Source organism: Phlebotomus papatasi, chromosome 3, assembly GCF_024763615.1.
Source record: "Phlebotomus papatasi isolate M1 chromosome 3, Ppap_2.1, whole genome shotgun sequence".
NCBI classification, from domain to species: domain Eukaryota; kingdom Metazoa; phylum Arthropoda; class Insecta; order Diptera; family Psychodidae; genus Phlebotomus; species Phlebotomus papatasi.
In genome coordinates this window covers 21,788,404-21,807,824 of record NC_077224.1, presented here as the reverse complement: position 1 = coordinate 21,807,824, position 19,421 = coordinate 21,788,404, and the positions used below count along the sequence as shown (strand labels likewise).

The window sequence follows — 19,421 nt, the reverse complement described above, 5'->3', positions numbered from 1 at the left end:
TAGCGTAACGGTCGCGAGTGCAAAAATATTCCCATATAAAGTTAAATCGAAATATAAGAAAGTGGCTTCGAATTTCAGACAACGTGCCAGGGGCGTGATCTTCAAATTTTTCCGATCTTTCCCGAAGAGTTACCAGGGATTTCTTTTAGAAAAGTCCCCTAGTTTTTCCGCCCCCTGACTTTTTTAGGAGAGTTCACGGGTATATATCCCTGGGTAAAATCTCTCAGTTTTCCTCATGATTCTCGGAAAGTTCCCCGGGATTTCCTTAAGGAAATTTCCCATTTTTCTGTGCCATATTACCGGAGATTTCTCAAGGAGAACCTGAGGAATCTTCTCCCTCGAGGTGGGGAAGATTCCCTAGGAAGTTGCGTTACATGCCAATTCAGCTTTGTAACTTGGCCTGCCCCTAGTTTTCCCTAAGTACCCGTTGGAGAATTTTCGGTGAAGAAGTGATGACACTTCTTGAAGATTTTCCTATGGAATGGCGGATAGATTTTATAGGTTGTCAGTGAAAAGGAAATACAGTAGAACCCCGCTATAGCCCATCTATAGTCCACAATTTATCGACCGTTGATTTCAAAACACTTATTTTAAGTTTGGTTATTTTTTTAGTACGCGACATGTAATTTTGTCATAATTATTTTAATATTTTTGGCAAACTTTATTGAATAGTTGTGATAATTGTGATCCATAGTGAAGAGAGCGAAGACAATTACCACAATCGCAAAGAAAGTGGAAGCCGTCGAGTAATTTCAATACTAAAAGTCGTTGATCATTTTAAAAAATGACATAGACTATAGTGCGACCCAAGTGTCAAATCTGGAACCAAATATGGCCTATAGCGAGGCTCTACTGTATAGTCGACAAATGACAAATTGATCGACAATCGATCAACATACGTTCCAGAGCCATGTTTTATTTGTAACTGTGTTGTGACTGTTATTTAACAAAAACTTTGAATTTCAATTATCGAATTTTTGGCATAAAATTTGATCTTATTAATTGGAACTATTCTACTTTTTTCTGATTAGGCTAAATACAACCTCGAAATTGCCAGCTGAAATACGGTCCAAATAATAAAATTGTTAAACATCATTGAGCATCAAAACATGTCTGATTTTTCTCGATGTTCGTTAAATAAAAATAGAACAGTTAAGTTATATGTCCTTAATGGAATAATCTGGATCAACTTCTATAGAATTGCATTTGAAAACCCCGTGAAAGTGACTGTGATTTTATTATTACTTTTGTGGTTAGCTTGTCGGTTAGGCAATGGGGATTTATTCAGAATTTAATACCTTGGAAGCTTTTTCATTCTCGAATTCTTTTCTACACAATACAAATTGCTCTACAAATAAAAAAAATTAATACTTTAAAATTAGATCAAATAATCTCTCATTTATTAATTTGATTGAAAGGTACAGTGCCCGCTCTCTAATCCGGATCGGCGTAATCCGGACGAGTTCTCGATGGTTACATATAAAATATTTTTGAGGTTATGTATGCATGTCTGTTTACCAATGAAAATAAATTTTCTTGTGAAGTTTTTGTTTAATAAATGAAGTATAATAGCATAGAATTCACTAACTATGTCTTTTTAATTTTCTTTTTTACTTTGAACTTTGAATCCATCCGGATTACGAAGCGAACATCATATTGTCGCCCAATCATCCGGATTACAAAGCGGGCACTGTAATTGCATATTATGAGGTTATGTTATTTAGAATTAACCTCAAAACTCTGTTGTTTGTTAGTTGTTTCTTAACATTTTGTAAAATCTTTGCCATGTATGCAATTTGCATTTATTATCCGTATATAATAATACTGTTTTCGGACAAGAAATTTCAATTCTTGCCATCAACTTTTTTTTAGGTTAACCCCAACATAACCTCACATTCAATATAACCTCTTGGTTCAAATAAAGGGTAGACTAATATCCCTACCACATTAAAAATGCTGTTAAAGTCCTTTCATGGAAAGTCTATCTCGAGGATTTCCTGGAGTTTGAAAAAAGTTATGAGAAATATTCATAAATACAGCACGCATTATCACATATGCCCAAGAAAGGGGAATGAAGACAGGGAGATTATTCCTTGGGCGAAATTGGGGACATTTCCATGCCCTCGAGCAGTGGCGTTTCCTCACCTCCGCTCCCAATCAGCTTGCACATGTATTCGTGACTGGGTGAGGATGAGGAGAGAAAGTCACTCTCATCCTCAACTTCATCACTCGAATCCAAACTCTTCTCGGGCTCCTTCTCCTGCTTCTCGCGACTTGAGCTTTCGCCACTGCTGACTATCCGGGTAGAGCTTTCTTCATCGTCTGAAGTGAAGTCTCCGGCATGACAGGAACTTGTCTCCAGAGCTGACTGTTTGAAGTCCGCCAGGGAGAAGAGAGTACGCTCTGACCGGGATTTCCAAGAGTTCCAGGGTGCCAGTGTGTCGACCAAATCTCGTACAGGGCTAACTTTAGTCTCCAGGGAACGCGTAGGCGAAGTATCTAGCAGGGATTCATTGGATTTGGTTTCTTTTCGAGCCATAATACTGTTCTTCCACAGGACATGCCTACTTCCAGCCATCCGACTTGAGAATGCCGCATGTGTGAGCCTCTTAAATTTCTCATTCCTCACTAAAGAACTCCTACTCGTAGACACTGTGAAGGATAACCTCAAATTATTATCAAATTGTACAAATTTATATTTGTCAGCCATTTCTAAAAATAATTGTTTTCTCTCTAAAAAATGCCAATTTCAAAGACCTTTCAAATAAATCCAAAATCATTCAAATCGGTTAATTAGATTTGAAGAAATGGAAGTTTTTGTAAAATTAATTGAAAAAAGCAAAATGGCTGCTTTTTGTTTTCTAAACATCAAACACGACATACATTTATTTTTACCCGTCGAAGCTGTGCTAGCACTTTTTGTGATTGGCGCAAAAGCTAGATCAATGCGACGTTCCTCTTCAAATGACCGGAAGGTGTACTTGTCCCTCTTGAGGCCCTGACAAGTCTTGGGAACATCCTCAAAAGAGGATACTCTATATTTTTGGGAGAATACTTCAACGGTTCCTCCACGTCGAAGGGGTGATGTTGTGTAGATTGAGCATTGGTCATTGACCAGAAGAATTGGGGGTTCCAGGCAGGTCGAAGGGAGTTTTTGCGGAGGATCTCGAGCTTCCCTGGACTCAGTGAGATCCTCAACACCTTCGTCAATTGGCGATGTAACGGATTGAAAGCTATTTAAGCGAAAGCTTGAGGAAGCAACAGAGATATCACCATCGGTCATTGATCCAAATGCTGAGTCCTGGGAAGGATTGCTAACATCCAGCTTCATGCCACGCATTGAGTACTCCATCCTCCTACTCTTGCTATTCTTGCTAGCACTGGTCGTTGTGAGTTGATTGGGGGTTTGGTGGATTTGGGAGGAAGAACAGCCCTCCTCAGCATCATCAGCCAAATCTCTCTGGACAGTGGAATTCTCACAGAAATGCAGAGGAGAGTGCATGGGTTCATAGTGAGTGGCAGCCACAGTGACTTCTTCCATAATATCTGAGTGACTCGAGAAGCTGGGCGTGTCGGAATCCCTAGAAGAATCCCACATATTTAAAAGCCATTCTAATCAGGATGCCTCTTGGGAAAAACTCAAAATTTAAATACCAAATAAGGAAGAGCATGCATATCCTGGACAAGTTCTCATGCAAAACGGAAAAATGTGTCTGAATCTTGCTTGAAGTGCACCAATTGGTGACTTTGCGTGCAGAAAAGGCGTTATAAGAGGAAATGAGTGAAAGTGTTTAAAAGTAAGCATGCGGAGATTTTCCATCAGACACTCACTCGAGTTTCCTGCCCATTCTGGGAGTTGAAGGAGGAGTGCATGGGGAACTGCCTTCACTGTAGGAACCCCCAAAAAAGCTTCCTTGACGCCTTTGAACAGCTTGCAGGATACTCATGGTGGAACTACTCAAACCATGCTTAAAAGAAGGGACACAGGTTCCTCTCAATTCCCTCAGATCGATATTTCTAAAGAGATCATGCATAACCAGATCTTCAACGGAAGGATACCGACCATCGGGAGAGTCAAAGATCATCTGCAGAACTTCAGCTACCTGGAATTGCATTGATCAATTGGATATTTTGTTTCTGAGTTTTAATTTGATGATCCTCACTTGTGGATATCGCTCTAGATCCAGCTGGATATGTCCAGGAGATGGTTGTGGCATTGCCAGCTCATATCCACAGCACATCTCAAAGAGCAGATGCCCAAAGCAAATCACATCGATATTGTCCAACTCATTGCGACTTTTTGACCAAACTATTGCATTGATATTCGAGTTGAGGCCCAGGATTCCGTTCTCCAGGCCAGATAATCTAAAAGTAGCAATTAGGATACTAATAGGGGAAAGTACTCTCCCTTACGGCATTATCACACTTGCACATTAAAATTTTAATGTGATTCACATTAATTGTCGCTTGTGAGCGTCCAAATATGTTATTTGTGTCTTTGAGTCACTTACTATTTGGGGTTTTTCTATTTATTGATAAAGAAGTGGACTTGGCCTGCAAAAATAAGTTTAAATTTTACCTAAAGCATAAATATTTTTCACATTAAAAAATTAAAGAGAAAATCGCATTAATTTTTCGCATTAATGCTATAAATCAATTTATATCAAATTTTGCTTGCCAAGTCTACCTTTTTATCAACAAATAGATCAAATTTTGAATATAAAATGATTCAAACACACAAATTACACATTTGGACTCTCACCAAAGACAATTAATGTGAATCATATTAAAATTTTAATGTGCAAGTGTGATAACACAGTTAGAACGTTCATACAGTAGAGTCCCGCTATAGGCCATCGCTCTATAGTCCACAATTTATCGACCGTTGATTTCAAGTCACTGATGAAGAGAGCGAGGACAAGTACCACAATCGCAAAGAAAATGGAAGCCGTCAAGCAATTTCAATACTAAAAGTCGTTAATAATTTTAATAAATGACATGGACTATATAGTGCGACCCAAGTGTCAAATCTGAAACCAAATATGGACTATAGCGAGACTCTACTGTACCTTCGAATAATGGGAATTTTCTTTAAGTTTTCCTAAGACACTTAAATATTTCTATTAAATATTAGTTAGTTACTTTGGGAAAACGTTCGAAGGGAGAGCACTTTTCCCTAGATAAAGATCTACTACTCAGGACCGGATTTATAAATGTGGAGGCCCAGTGCCAATTTTTGGGGGCCCCAAAAATCTTGCGTTTCCCAACAGTGCGACAGTATGAACTATGCCAAGTCCTAAAACCTAATTTTGTTTTTACTACTTGGGGAACTATACCGAGAAAACAGTAGAATTCCTCAAGTTTTTGGCTATAAATTAGACAAGTTCACTGAAATTATATCATTGAAATTTTGAGTGATTCGAACTCTGGTTCAATTCATTTATATATATTTTATATTCAATTCATTTATTCATTTATATATTGATACAAAAAATACGCAAACAACAAATTTTACTAAATTCTCAGACTAGAGAGCACAATATCTTTAAAAGCTTTAAAGATACTTTTAAAGTATTTCGTGTTGATTTCATCCAGATATATTAAGAATTAGGGTAAGAGCTCATAATTTTGGACAGTTTCTAAAATTGGACACTTTGATGGTAAAGTTGGACACTAAAAATAAATTGATTAAAATTATGGATTTTTATTTCAATATTTGATGAATAATAGCCGTACTCACTATGGCGTTGTTATCTCGTAATCTCCGTAATCTGTTATCTTGTTATAATTTTTCAATTATAAAATACATTACGAGAACATAACGAGATAACGAGATAACGATATTACAAGATAACAGCGCCATAGTGAGTACGGCTATTAGCCGTACTATGAATTCTATCTTAATATTTGTTCTTTTTGGAAGATTTTAACACTGAATACGTTAAAATTTTGAATATGATTTGAGTTAAAATTACTTTGTTGAAAATTCAGCAATTGCTTACGAGAAATATGATATGATGATTTAAGCGATATTATTAAATATTCATTGAATATTGTGTTGATTCACGTTAATGGTGATTTGTACATTTGACCTGAAGTGCGATTGCCTTGTGAATTACGTTTTTCGTGTGAAAAATTGACAATTCTCTCACAGACATTACCAATGAGGTGATACTTCTTATTTTGAACAGGTGGTTTTCTCTCGAAATTTCGTGAAGTTTTAGCTTTTGTGATGACTAGGTTGGACAAATGCCTGGGGAAACAAAGGTGCATCATCTCTACGATCAGGATGTAGTGAGAATGAGAAAAGCCTTGAAAGCTTCTCGGAAAGGTCAAGGAATGCGTGAATCCGCGTGTACTTGGAGTACCGAAGTCAACTCACTTTAATGAATGATATAACAAATTTCTGGGCTTCTTGTCACATTTTACGTTTGCCTCACATTAACAGGAAGAGGACTTGGTAAGATAGATTTTTGAAATTATGAACAATGAGCATCCTACACGGTAAAAACTTTCGGTCACCGACCGAAATATTGGAATAAATTTACTTTGGAACAAACATCTTTGAAACAAAATTGTATCTGAAGAAGACATTTTAATCCCAAATACATACAAATTTGTCCCAAATAGATACAAATTTATTCGAAAAATTTGGGTGTCCGTAGACGAGCTAATTTTGGAACAAATATGTGCCGAAATTTTTTACCGTGTATTAAGGCGGATGAGCTGTCCAAATTTACAGCCAAGTTGTCCAAATTAATAACCAAGATGTCCAAAATTTGAGTCTAATTCACGTCTGCATATTAATACATTTTTAAACGTATTAAAACTAATTTTAGTAAAAAGAAAGACGATAGACCCTTGCCAAGTTTCTAACCCTTCTGAAAAAAGAGTAACAAAAAATTAATTGGTATTGAAAATATCGCACTTCAAACTTAAAACATTGACAATTGAAACCATGGCAGATTTCTTAAATGTGGAGGCCCCTAAAATGTGGAGGCCCGTGCCGTGACCTCAGGGAACCCACCTAAATCCGGCACTGCTACTACTCTTTAGACTTTAGAGAACATTAGGGCTAAGATAAATTGTCACTAGGTGGCCTAATTAAACTAATTATTCAAGCTCGAATTTTTCGCATTTAATACCTTTGAAAACAAACTCAATTCTCTTAAAACTCCTTTCACTAAGAATTCTACAGCACAGTATCATGCTATTAATATAATCGCATTCATGACCTAATTAAACTTCTTAGCTAGCAATAATATGGCAAATTGCACAATGTATAATATTACAGCAAAAACCTCCCCCATCTTCTCGAGCACAATTTTCATACCCTCCCCCAGGAAAAAGCTCTTGTTGATGCAGTGATTGCAAAAGTTTGACACTCTTGCGTTTTTTGGTTTAGTTTTAATGGGGCAAAAAAGCTCGAAGGTTTTATGCACATTGAAAATTTCTCAATTAAAGTCCCAAACACTTTTCGGGCGGGAATCAATTGCGTGTTCTGGAGAATATTGAAAACTCACCGTGCTACACCATTTTGCAAAATAACATTTCCACTATGGAGATGTCCGTGGGAGGAAAAACCCCTTTCTCGCAGGAAGAGTAACGCCTCCAGAATTTGTCGTCCCAATCGTTGTACTTGAGATATTGGCAAACATGTGGATTTCCTCGTATACTTCCGACACCATGGCTCATTCCACTGACTCTGTGAAAATCCGCACAAAATTAGGTTTAGTAAGGGCCCAAATAGACTCAGGCTGATCCTTGAGAATATTTAGCTTGCAAAATTTGGTAGTCAAAATTTATCTTAAACTGCCATACACTGGAGGCCGTAGGATCATCTAGGATAGGATAGGATCATTTACCGCCAAATTTTACAGGCTAAATATTATCGTGGATCAGCATGAGTCTGTTTAAGCCCTAAGACCGTCTTCAGACTAGAGATTTAGCCCAGCCTCAAAACCTTAAACAGCAACCGATTTTATTGATTTTTCAAAGTGTAATAGGTCATTTGCCCTTAATAATCCAATGCTAGGTCAAAATTTTCCAAAAAATCTTGTCTGATAAGATATTAGAGAAGTTAAGGCATATGGCTAAGCCTTAGGTCTGAAGCCCGTATAAGGGTGTTTAAGACTAGGATTTCCGCTTTTGGCTTACCTTGTAGATGAGGTCTTTGAGACTGCCACGGGGATTGAAGGGCATTACGAGGCAGGCATAGTTGCGAGATTCGTAGTTTAAAAAACCTAAATCTAAGACGGGATAAATATAGGGATGCTGCAGAGATCCGAGCAGCTCCATGAAGACGCCCTTGAGACACTGGGAAGGTGGCAGTTCTTCTAAGGCAATGCAATCGGGAGGTATTGGAAGTAGGGTCATTAAGCGATCAGTTCGAACCTGTTAGCAAAGTTAGAAATTGTAAACTTCATCGTTTTAACTTCAAATAGGGTGAAAGGAACACCTATTGACACTTTAAGAATTCATATTATGCCATACTTATTGACATTTTCAGTACCGAATTCTCTTGAATTCATAAAATTCTCCTCGCGGAGGTAATCCTTCCAATGCTCACAGATCTCTTCAACCATATTATGGTGACTTCAACTTTCCCAGATTCTTAGAAACGGGCTCTTGTAGTTCCAATTCTTAAAATTTCTAACCCAAGGTCTCCATCTGACTTCGACCTATCGCCCTCTTTTCCCGTTCTCAGGCGGGCTTCCGATTCCGAAAGGGTCACGGTATCATGTCCGCCCTCCTCAAAGTAAATTATGATATTACCTCGGCTATTGATCGAGTCATTTTGTAATTCTAGTTGTCTTAGATTTCATAAAAGCCTTTGATAGTCTACCTCATCAACCTCTTTGCTATAAATTATGCACCCTTTTCAAATTCTCATTAGCAGTTGCCCTCATTCGATCTTACTTTACAGGAAGATCGCAAATTGTCAAATTTGGTGAAGATGTTTCGCCACCTTGTTCCTTAAATAAGGGCATTGGTCAGAGCTCCATTCTTGGCCCTCTTATGTTCTTCCTTTTCATTAATGATTTACCCACTGTGTTGCAGAATTGCCTTTTTCATCTCTATGCAGATGTCCTAAAAATCTATGTTGAAGGTGATTCTTCTAATCCTCTTCATGCCTTCAATCTCATAAACTCTAATCTTTGCAGTATTGAGCACTGGGCATCTTCAAGTGGATTGATTTTGAACCCCGAAAAGTCTCAAGCTATCATTATCGCCAAAAAAGCACTTACTTTGACTTCACATCCCCCTGCTCCTTCACGGTGAAAAAGCACGGCGATCCTTTCGTTGATCAGGTCAAAAACCTTGGTATTATATTTAATACAACTCTCTCTTGGTCTGATCACACTGGTAAAAATAAAATGGTCAAATTAACCGTTGTTAACAAAAATGGATCATATTTGACCCTTTGTAAGGTTCAATTGAATCATTTGTAATTTTATATGCATATTTATCACGATAGATTACATTTTATCGTAAATTTATTACTCATTTTACATTTACATTTACATTTATTGATAAAACAGTAGGGCATGCTCTCTTATACAAGAAAAATGTACATAATACAAGAAAAAATACAAATGAACGACAGGAAAATAAAACGAAAAAGGAAAAACAGATCTTAAACACTCCCAATCAATGACGAAAAACGACTCAAAAGCTCCCGCTTACGAGTTCGTGGGAGTTCATTCCAAAAAATGACACTCCCTCCACGAATAAAGAGCAATGCAGGATGCTACCCACCGATCTCGGAATGAGCAGACACGAAGACCTCTCCGACGGCCCGCGCTCAATCAACTCCGCAAGATATGCCGGTCGACCTGTCCATAACAGGCGACAGATAAACTCAACAGCCCGAGACTGAAAGTGGTCCAGCAATGCCCGTCCCAGAATCTTGGCGGCCCAAAAGGAGACATGATCAAAACGGCCAAGATCAAATACATACCTCGCAAGAGAGTTAAATGCTCTATTCAGCATTTTTAAAGAAGTCTTGTCAGTTGCAAAAAAAAGTTCTGCTCCGTACATGAAATGTGGAACGAGCAAAGCTCTCACCAAAAATAGACGAGTCTCGATAGGGGTAAAGGACTGGAGTCGACGCAAAGTCAGAAGACCATAATAAACCTTCCTACACACCTCAGAGAAATGATTACTCCACGTGAGAGTATCATTGAATATTACTTCAAGATTCTTCACACAATCAGTGAAAGAAATCACCTCATCCAGCAGAACAATAGGAGGTACAGCAGGGCACCGAAAGCGACTATGAATGACAATAACCTGCGACTTTTTAGGGTTTAACACAAGACCACTATCTGATGACCATCCAGAGATTCTACGAAGATCATCATTTAAAGCATTAGAACAGAATTCCGGATACCCATAGTCGCCAAAACAGTAGATCTGAAGATCGTCTGCATAGAGGTGATATGAAGAGTATAGAAGATTTGAAGGGAGGTCATTAATAAATAGGGAGAACAATAAGGGACCCAGAATAGAGCCCTGAGGCACCCCAGCGGTACGCTCCAACTGTAAGGAAAGAGATTCTCCAGACCTAACAACCTTCTATCATATTTCTCTCATGTAAGCGAACACCAAAGATGACTTTTTCATTGTGTCTGTTAGTTTTTTCCAGAGTTAAATAGGTGTCGAAACAGTGACCCTTTCAAAGGGTCCTCGGTGACCTTTTCATTTTTACCAGTGCATGCTACGTCTATCTGCTGTAAGGTCAACTAACTATTCTCTATACACCCTCTGACGATTCCGGGACATCACACTCTATAACACTCGCTTGATCCTCGCGCGAGCGCTTCTTCTTCCTTTCTATAATTATGGTACAGAGCTCTTCTTTGCGGCGGATAGTGACACAATTCGTCGCCTAACCGTTGCCTTTAATAATTGTGTCAGGATATATCTGCGGCTTAAACCTACGAAACCATATTACCCCATACAGAAATGTATTTATTGGCTGTGATATACCTTCTCTTCTGAACATGAAAGCAGTACTCTTTTTGTTCAACTTGTTGCTTTCTGAATGTCCTGGGTAACTGTCGGATCTTTTGGTTAAGGGGGTTCGGCCAGGGACGGAGACTTATAGTGCCTAAAGAAAGCCAACAGTGACTACTTTTGTCGCACACTGTTTGTGAAGGGCATTGTACTCTTTAACTAAATTCCGACTGAAAATCGCACTTCTGCGGATACTATTCGGCTGCATTTTCAGTCTGGACCTGATAGTAAGTTATCTTCTGATCTGATAGTTAGTTACCTGATAGTAGTTTTCTTTTTATATTTTTTTCACAGTTTCTTGTCATTTTTATTCCTTTCTTTTTTTCCTTTCTTTTTGAATTCACTTTTTTTCTCATAACTGTAAGAGGGATGGCCCTATTGTTGTGATGCAATAAATATTATTATTATTTAGGATATGAAATTTGAGCATCCCTTTTTTATAAAAAAGGTAGATTACAGAAAAAAAAAACATCATATTAGGGGAATGTTGGCATGGTTCGGACAGAGTGAACCTTCAAACAACGCAAATTTTCTCTTTGTTTACAAAGTGCTAGTTCCTAATTTCTTAGCCATAAGATAGATAATTATTAGGCTCATGAGACGAGATGAGAAATGCTAAGTCAGCTCTTTGCAGACGAATAGAAAATTCACATCGTTTGAAGGTTCACTCTATGCGAACCATGCCTACATTCCTCTACTTGGATCTTACCAGATACATTAAATAAATTTCATCTTTTTGATAAAAGTGTCAATAGGAGTTCCTTGTCGAAGAGGTGTTCGTTCGACCCTATCAATAGAAAATGACTTACAGTGGCATCCTTAAGAAGGAACCAGTGCTTATTGGTCCTCGATCCGATGTCATCGAGATGCACGATGACTTCGTAGCGTCCTCCAGATTGCTGAATCCATGTCTGACTGGCGGTCAACGCCTGTTCTCTCGCCGCTCTTTCTCTTGGATTTCTGTCCTGGCCACAGGTCCCACTTTCCAGCGCGGTGTACTGATACCTCAGGACACTGTGCCTTAATCGAAATTACTCGAATTAGTATCCATGTCCTTAATAACATAATCCTTATTGGCTGTTTTATGAATAATGCACAATTATAAATTCTCGGATATCTATATTTGGCTATAATCGCCTCTAAAGCTCAATGTCTCAGGAGCTTTTTGGTTAAAAACATCTAAATATAGAACATTTACAAACATTAGTAGAATTTTATGTACATTCAGGAATTGGTTATATGTGAACGATGTGAACCATTGATAACATAAAATAGAATTCAGTGATACTTTTCCATAATCTTTTTTTATTCTAATTGAATTTGGTGACTATAATTTTTGATACCCAAATAAAAAAAAGAAAAGTATCACTGTTAAATATATACTTCTCGGTTAAAATATATTTAACAACAAACTGTTAATATCTTTCAAAGAGGTGTTCCTTTTATAAATATAATCTACCTCATCCTACAGAAAATAATTTCAATGCATTCGATGAATAAGGAAACATCAACAATAACTATCCTAAAAGACAAAAATGTTTTATTAAAATTAGTCATCTGGCTGAAAATCTCTAAATGGTTTCAGTTGAAGAAGTAAAAGAATCCTTTCCATTTATAAAAAAAAAATGTGTAATATGTTGTGAGTTTAGTAAACGATCCATACCATTCAAGAAACACATTGAAAATGTTTAAATCTCTCCAAAGAACTTCTATAGAGATAAATCTAAAGAGAAAACACTGGATAAGAGATGAATAAAGTAAAGGTTATAATACCGAAGGGTTACAAATCAAACAAACAATGCAATTAAGTGGTTGAGGATAAATCATTTCACAAAGTTATTCCTCCTTTTCTGGCAAAATCTCATTGACACTTAATATCGGAAAATTGGCTCATGCTGAAAATTTCATCCACATCTCCTCTCATGCCAAATAAAATGGGATTTTATGGGGTATTAAGAGATACTTTATTTGATGACTCCCTCTGCCATTCTGTCGACAGATTTCTTGTGCAACATTTGGCTCATGTGGAATTATGGCTTTTTACACCACACAGAGCCTCTCGAGAAGATTTCTCATTCATTTCCTGGCTCAGAAGTGGGTGGAAAGCTCGGTTTTTCCTACCCCCTCCCCCCCCCAAACTCTCCTTTCCTGACTCCAAACTGACTCCCTCTGGGTCACTTTTTGGTCTCATTGCATGCTCTGCAGAAATTTCATGCTTTTTGAGCTGCTCCCGTGACATTTCGTGCCAGAGTGTTCGGTGTCAGGGGACAGGGATCTTCTAAGGAAAGGTCATACAGTTGCTGAAGCTACCTACAAACTTCCTTGAATTAAAATTTTAAACATAATGAACTGATTTGCAGGTATTTGCAGAAAAGCTCTTTTCAAACTGATTATGTAAAGCACAGAAAATAGCAACTGAGCTTTCCCACTTGCAATTTTAATTGAATTTGTGATTAAAGTGATTCGATTTGAGCTTTGCAATATGTCTCAAAATATCTTTAGTGAAATAGAATAATAGTAGCAACTAAAATTCAATAATTTTAAGTCTAATCACTGTGAAGCTCGTTAAACGTAGAGCATGACTTTAAAAAAGTCAAACATAAAATTCAAAAGTTTATCGTTATTTTATAGTTTAATTAAAAAATATCTCTCATATCTTTATTTTCACTCTACCCATTTGTGGATGCTTAATATCAGATAAGAGATTCCTGAAAAAATCAATTGAAGAAAGCGCTCTACCCTCGATTGACTCAAGCTTCGAACAACTCTGTTTTTAATTAATTTTACCCATTTTATTATTATGTTTTAACAGCTCATCCCATGCCTAAAATTTCCTGAAGAGTCATGGGTCATATCTACGTGGAACATGGAAAAGTGTACGAAGCTTAAATCGTGCGAAGGTAGCGCGCTTGCCCTAAAGCTCTATTTAATACTCTTGTTTTTAAGGTGAAAAGAACACCTATTGACACTTTAAGAACTCGTGTCGGGACCTATTGACTAACACCCTACTCTGTACCATTTAGAATAAGAAATTTAAACACTTAATCCTTATCGAAAAACGTAAATTAATGAAAAAACGCTATATTACTTACATTTTATTAGATACATTAAATAAATTTCAACATTTTGACAAAAGTGTCAATAGGGGTTCCCTGTCGAAGAGGTGTTCATTCGACCCTATGAATTTTCTCTTAATTCACTGGTGATTTATTGCTGTTATTGACGATAATAATGTTTATGTGATACCGCATAAGAACACAACTCATCAAAATGGATGGTAATGAGTCTAGAAATTTCCTAAAAAAAATCTATGCTTATGGCTCTGCTCTAATTCTTTAATAATTTTCCAAATGCGAGAAATAATGTAGCAAAATTTATTTATGTTACTGAAATTTCGCCAAACAAAATTTTAGTCAATGTAAGCATATTTTTTAATTACAAAAATATATGAGAAATAAAATATTAAATTTTTTCTATTTAATTAAATTTTTGGTCCATTGCACGCTTTACAGTTGTTTTGCTCACCGTTTATCGCATTGTTGCTTTATTTCTTCAATTTTCTTATACTATTTTCATCTAGCAGGGGCCCATCTATGCAAAAACGTATGGATAAATGAAATGTCGAGAGGCCCCTGCATCTAGTGCTACCGAGTATGAGATAAGGTAATACGGTAATGGAAAAATCGCGTAAGAATTGCAATGAAAGTGCGTAAATTAACGAAATACGGTGAGAATTTTACTGTTAATGTGATTCTACCCTTAAACGTGACAATTTGATAACGTTTTATTTTACTGGAAAGTTCGAAGCAGCTATTGCAGGGCTTCTTCAAAACCTGAATGTAATTAAACTTTTCATTTTTTAAAACATATCTTGGTACAAGGATACTTGTATCATTTAAAAACGCTTTAACTGAGCTCTAAAAAAATTGCTTCATTGCTTGCCATCATTTTTAAGGTAAAGAGGCAAATTGAAGAAAATTTGAAGATTTTATCGATCCTAAAAAAAATTATAAAGGGAGACCGGGGCAGAATTATCAGCGTATAGTATTAGAGAGTGGTATCTTATAGTTTGCCGTTGATGGAATTTTTTAAATTTTTTTTTAAATTTTTGCGGCTATTAAAAGATAGCCGGACTTTGCGGTTTCTTTAGGCCCGGTTGCCAAACATTCATTTGGAAACCGGGCTGGGAATTCTTGCGGCTGGGGATTCTGGCTGGGGATGGTGAGCGTGGAACTTACATCACGCTGCTCGTTCGCCATACCCCCTAAGAATTGAGGCTTGGGGTTTATCTGATGACTGCCCCCCATAGACTACACCCGCCTCTAGGATTGAGGAAACCACTCTTTATTCTAAGTATACACCACCCTTTCTATTCATTGAAATATTTAACAGCTTCATACAAACATTTTCTGTACAAATTATACGCTATGGAAAATTTCATTTGGTGGCTAATTCTACCCCGATTTCCCCTACTCGATAGACCGAAGAAGTAACTTGACTTGCACGTTTAAGGCTAGTTACAGAATGTCGTCTTTTTTATTAAAAAAAATTTCCAATAGATAGACCAATTGATCAGCAAACAAAATGATTGTGCCTACCTGAAGGGAAAATCTTACGATAATTTAGACATTCGAATGGTCACCGGATGTCGTCAGACCACCGTATTTGAATGAAGGCCTGGACTTCCGTGATGGCAAATATATATATGCAATACAATATATATAATATTTATTGCATCACAATAATAAGGTCATCCCTCTTACAGTTGTGAGAAAAAGAAAAAGTAAAAATGACTTTAAAAAGAAAGAAATTAAAAAGAAAGGAACAAAAAAATGACAAGAAACCGTGAAAAGAAAAAAAAAGAAAGAATAGGAAAAAAGAAAGGAAAATAAGTAAAGTCAATTACTCTCAGGTCTCAAATATCGAATTCCACTGGGGTTTTTGGACTGCACCGTCAACATGTGTGCCAATGTATATCTGGAATTTTCCCCAGAAGGACTCCTGAAGCAGTGGGTATACAAAAATTTCGGTAAACGATTTTGGAAGTCCGAAGAAGACTCAGCACTGTTGCAGAAATCACACGCCAAACAATATTTGGCTAAAAAGCATCGTTTATCTTTTTAATTTTGAAGCACAATGATCTCAACGGATCCCGGATGCAAAACCGCTTGACTTTTCCAAAAGAGGCATTTTGTTGGTCAAAGATGGGACTAAAAAATAGCGAAGTGTCGATGAGCTGAAGACAGCTTTTCGTCGTAAATGATAGGGTATTCGGAAGGCTGGCATTCGTGCAAACTACGATGCATTTTCTGACAGACTTTAGACCATAGTCAAGTCAAAATAACATAGTATTGAACAAAACCGATAATATTCTAAAATTTATGTACACAGAAAAAAATATTTTGTAAAATTGTTCGTAAATGTTTGTGAAATTCCATGTATGTGAAAATGAAATGCTCGTGAATCATATAACTCACAAACAAGTTCGTGAAATTTTATACTTTTTTCACAAACATTGTTCGTCAAATGATCATTTTACGAACAATGTTTGTGAAAAAAGTACAAAATTTTACGAACTTGTTTGTGGGTTATACGATTCACGAGCATTTTGTAAGTCCTCCGTAGGATTTCACAAACATTTACGAACAATTTTACAAAATATTTTTCCTGTGTATTTATTACCATTTTGTCTTTATTTCAGAAAAGTTAAACAAAAAATGAGGATCAAACATCGTCTAAGTTTGTTGCATTGTTTCAACCACTCTGTAATTATCTTGTAAGATACCCTTAGGTAAAATGAAAATTTCTTTGCAAACACTTGTACTCTATAAAAAAAATTAATTGCTTTTAAAGTTGCAAGAAGAAGTACTGATAAAATTTGATTTTAAACTATTCTTTACCATGATATAATTTAGCTCCACAAAACAATTGTGAAGCTAAATTACATTATAATAAGGCTCAGTTCCTGTAAAAATAGGTGAAAAAATCCCAATTTCAAAGGTGCCCCACTTACCCCTATGCCTTTTTTACAAAAAAAAAAAATAATTTGGTGTTATACGAAATTTATGTTTAATCCTCTAACTTTGGTTTATATTTTAAAGTATTTCGTAACGCTCCTTTAATTACAGAGGCGTATCTCTAACTACAAAAATACTTAAATTGGAATTGGAAGTTCGTTATTCGTTTCGTACAGGGGGATGACATTAGCTCTAAAAAATGGAACCAGTTTTTATGTAATTTTTTCCTGTTTTCGTACATATTTCACGACACATCTCCGAAACTACGTGGGTTGCTAATTTGGGGTTTTCGGTTGCCTATTCTATATTAAATTGGCTTTTATTTTGTATTCCACTTATTTGCTAATTCATTCTACACAGACAGAAAACACCGTATAAACTCCAAACTTTTTTCGGCTCGCTTGAAACATATGGGAAACATAGGAAGGTTTCGTATATCATCAAGAATTGCTTTTCTCCAAATACAACCGATTCTGACTTATTTGGTTTAATCCAGCTAAACGCAGTCTATAGACTCTCTGCTGGTGTAATTCTTAGTGTAATCTAATGAATAAATTGAAACTGAATTGAATAAAAATATTTTAAAAGATTTATTAATACAAGCTTTAAGCTGCGAATTGAGCTAAGCTTTTAATCCGATTTGTTGGAAATGTACCTGCTGATATAAATAAACCATAACAGAGAGAAATAGGATCACAATCGCCAATTTTATGTGCAATAAATCCTATTGTTATGATCTAGAAAAATATATTTATTGGCAATCCTTCAAGGATTTTCAATCGCCTTTAGAGCTTCACCTATGTGACTAAATCCTCAACCACTTTTTTTTGGCTAAGAAGCAAACAGTGAACTAAATAATCAAAGAAATGGCTCCAGTAAAGGTAATGGGAATGTGTCCAAAAGAGGAAGTTTTGGGGGGGGGGGGGTGGATGAGTATGGGAGAATCACAAGAAATGTTAATGATGATGCAAAGAATAAAAGAAAATGGAACCTTGTTGGTGATTCAGTCACTTTGCTGCTGGATGAATTGTCCTGTTTGAAACTCTTACTGAACAGAAGTTTGGCCAGGGAATCCAACTTGGTGCTGACTAATGGTGACTTTTCCGATTGCTCAGACTCAGAATTTTCCTGTTCTGTGCTCACAGATCTTCCTCTACTTTATATTCCATCATCCAAAAAAACATGAGATGGTACACGCCACGAGAAAACATCATGCGCATTTTTTTTTCATAATATTAGTCCTCCCCTCGCAAAAAGTAAGAATGACATGGAGGATTTTTTTTTGAGTACGAGAGAAGGGAAGAAAAAGAAAAGAAGATACACATTTACGACATTTAACATTATGAAAGGGTGTTTTAAGGACAAGGAGATAATAAACGATCGACTTGGGAAATACTTTTTATAAATTTCTGTTTTTTTTTTATTTCCAAAAAAGGGTTTGGGGGATACTTTAAAATGTCATTCACCTGAATAAATGGCGTTTATTTGCGGTGAAAACGGCCTGAGAATCAAATTCTGCAGCTGATTGGGCTCTTCTAACGTGTCTCTTCCTCTTCTTGCGATACGTCGATCTTTTGATATTTTTGCGATTTAATTCCATTTATTATTTTGTACAGTAGAATGGGGTACAATTTACACATTCACTCAGCGATATTAGTCTTTTGGTTGGGTTTGATGCTACCAAGGGAGGGAGGGAGGAAGGACACCCTCATGCAAAGAGAGATAATGTGAAATAAATCGCGATAAGACAGCACTCTTTTACCCTCAAGTGATGAGGGAACATTTTCTTACACTTTTACCCCTCTCACAGACGATTTTCTTGGTACTTCTTTTCAAGTACTGACTGTGAGGAGCTTTTGGATGAGCTTTTCTCGAGTCAAATGACTATCAAAAATCTTATCTGGACTAAAGGATTTAAGTGTAACTCGTGGAAGGACAAAAGATTAAAATTTCTTTGGGAGGTATTGCCCTTTTTCAGATAGTTCAACTGAAATAACTTTTTTTTCCAAAGAAGAGACAAAAACATGGAAAAACTTTTGATAAACTTCTTTTGTCCTGTTGAAATACTTACACAATTAAAAATGTACAACAATGTAGTAATATCAACAGGAAAAATACAATTGTTGACAAATGATTAAAGTTAAACGAATTTAAGCACAAGAAATACAATATTTGTACAATATATCATTACAGTTTAATTTATAACTTTGAAACTGAGATAAGACACCCAAACAAAAAAAAACATGATATCATAAAGTAGAAGAAGAAAACTACAAGTTATCGAAGTAGGGGAATGTAGGCATGGTTCGCACAGAGTGAACCTTCAAACGATGGGAATTTTCTCTTTGTTTGCAAAGAGCTGACCTACCATTTCTCATCTCGTTT

At 36.5% G+C, this 19,421-nt stretch overlaps 1 protein-coding gene across 2 annotated transcripts in view; it reads right to left on the bottom strand.

The window, feature by feature from the left end:
* Positions 1-648: 648 nt before the first annotated feature.
* LOC129808234 (slowpoke-binding protein) overlaps positions 649-19,421 on the bottom strand; it is a 40,274-nt gene continuing 21,501 nt past the window's right edge. Inside the window, exons 3-11 of one of the 2 annotated variants that reach the window (XM_055858050.1) lie at positions 18,503-18,607; positions 18,028-18,189; positions 11,829-12,039; positions 8,158-8,394; positions 7,524-7,705; positions 4,164-4,365; positions 3,832-4,103; positions 2,884-3,581; positions 1,647-2,652 (exon numbers count right to left, since the gene is read on the bottom strand). In XM_055858050.1, coding sequence (XP_055714025.1) covers positions 2,087-2,652; positions 2,884-3,581; positions 3,832-4,103; positions 4,164-4,365; positions 7,524-7,705; positions 8,158-8,394; positions 11,829-12,039; positions 18,028-18,189; positions 18,503-18,607 — 2,635 coding nt within the window. In that variant the 3' untranslated portion in view covers positions 1,647-2,086. Of the gene's footprint in view, positions 2,653-2,883; positions 3,582-3,831; positions 4,104-4,163; positions 4,366-7,523; positions 7,706-8,157; positions 8,395-11,828; positions 12,040-18,027; positions 18,190-18,502; positions 18,608-19,421 lie in introns of both variants that reach the window. The other variant, XM_055858051.1, reaches the window with a different exon arrangement.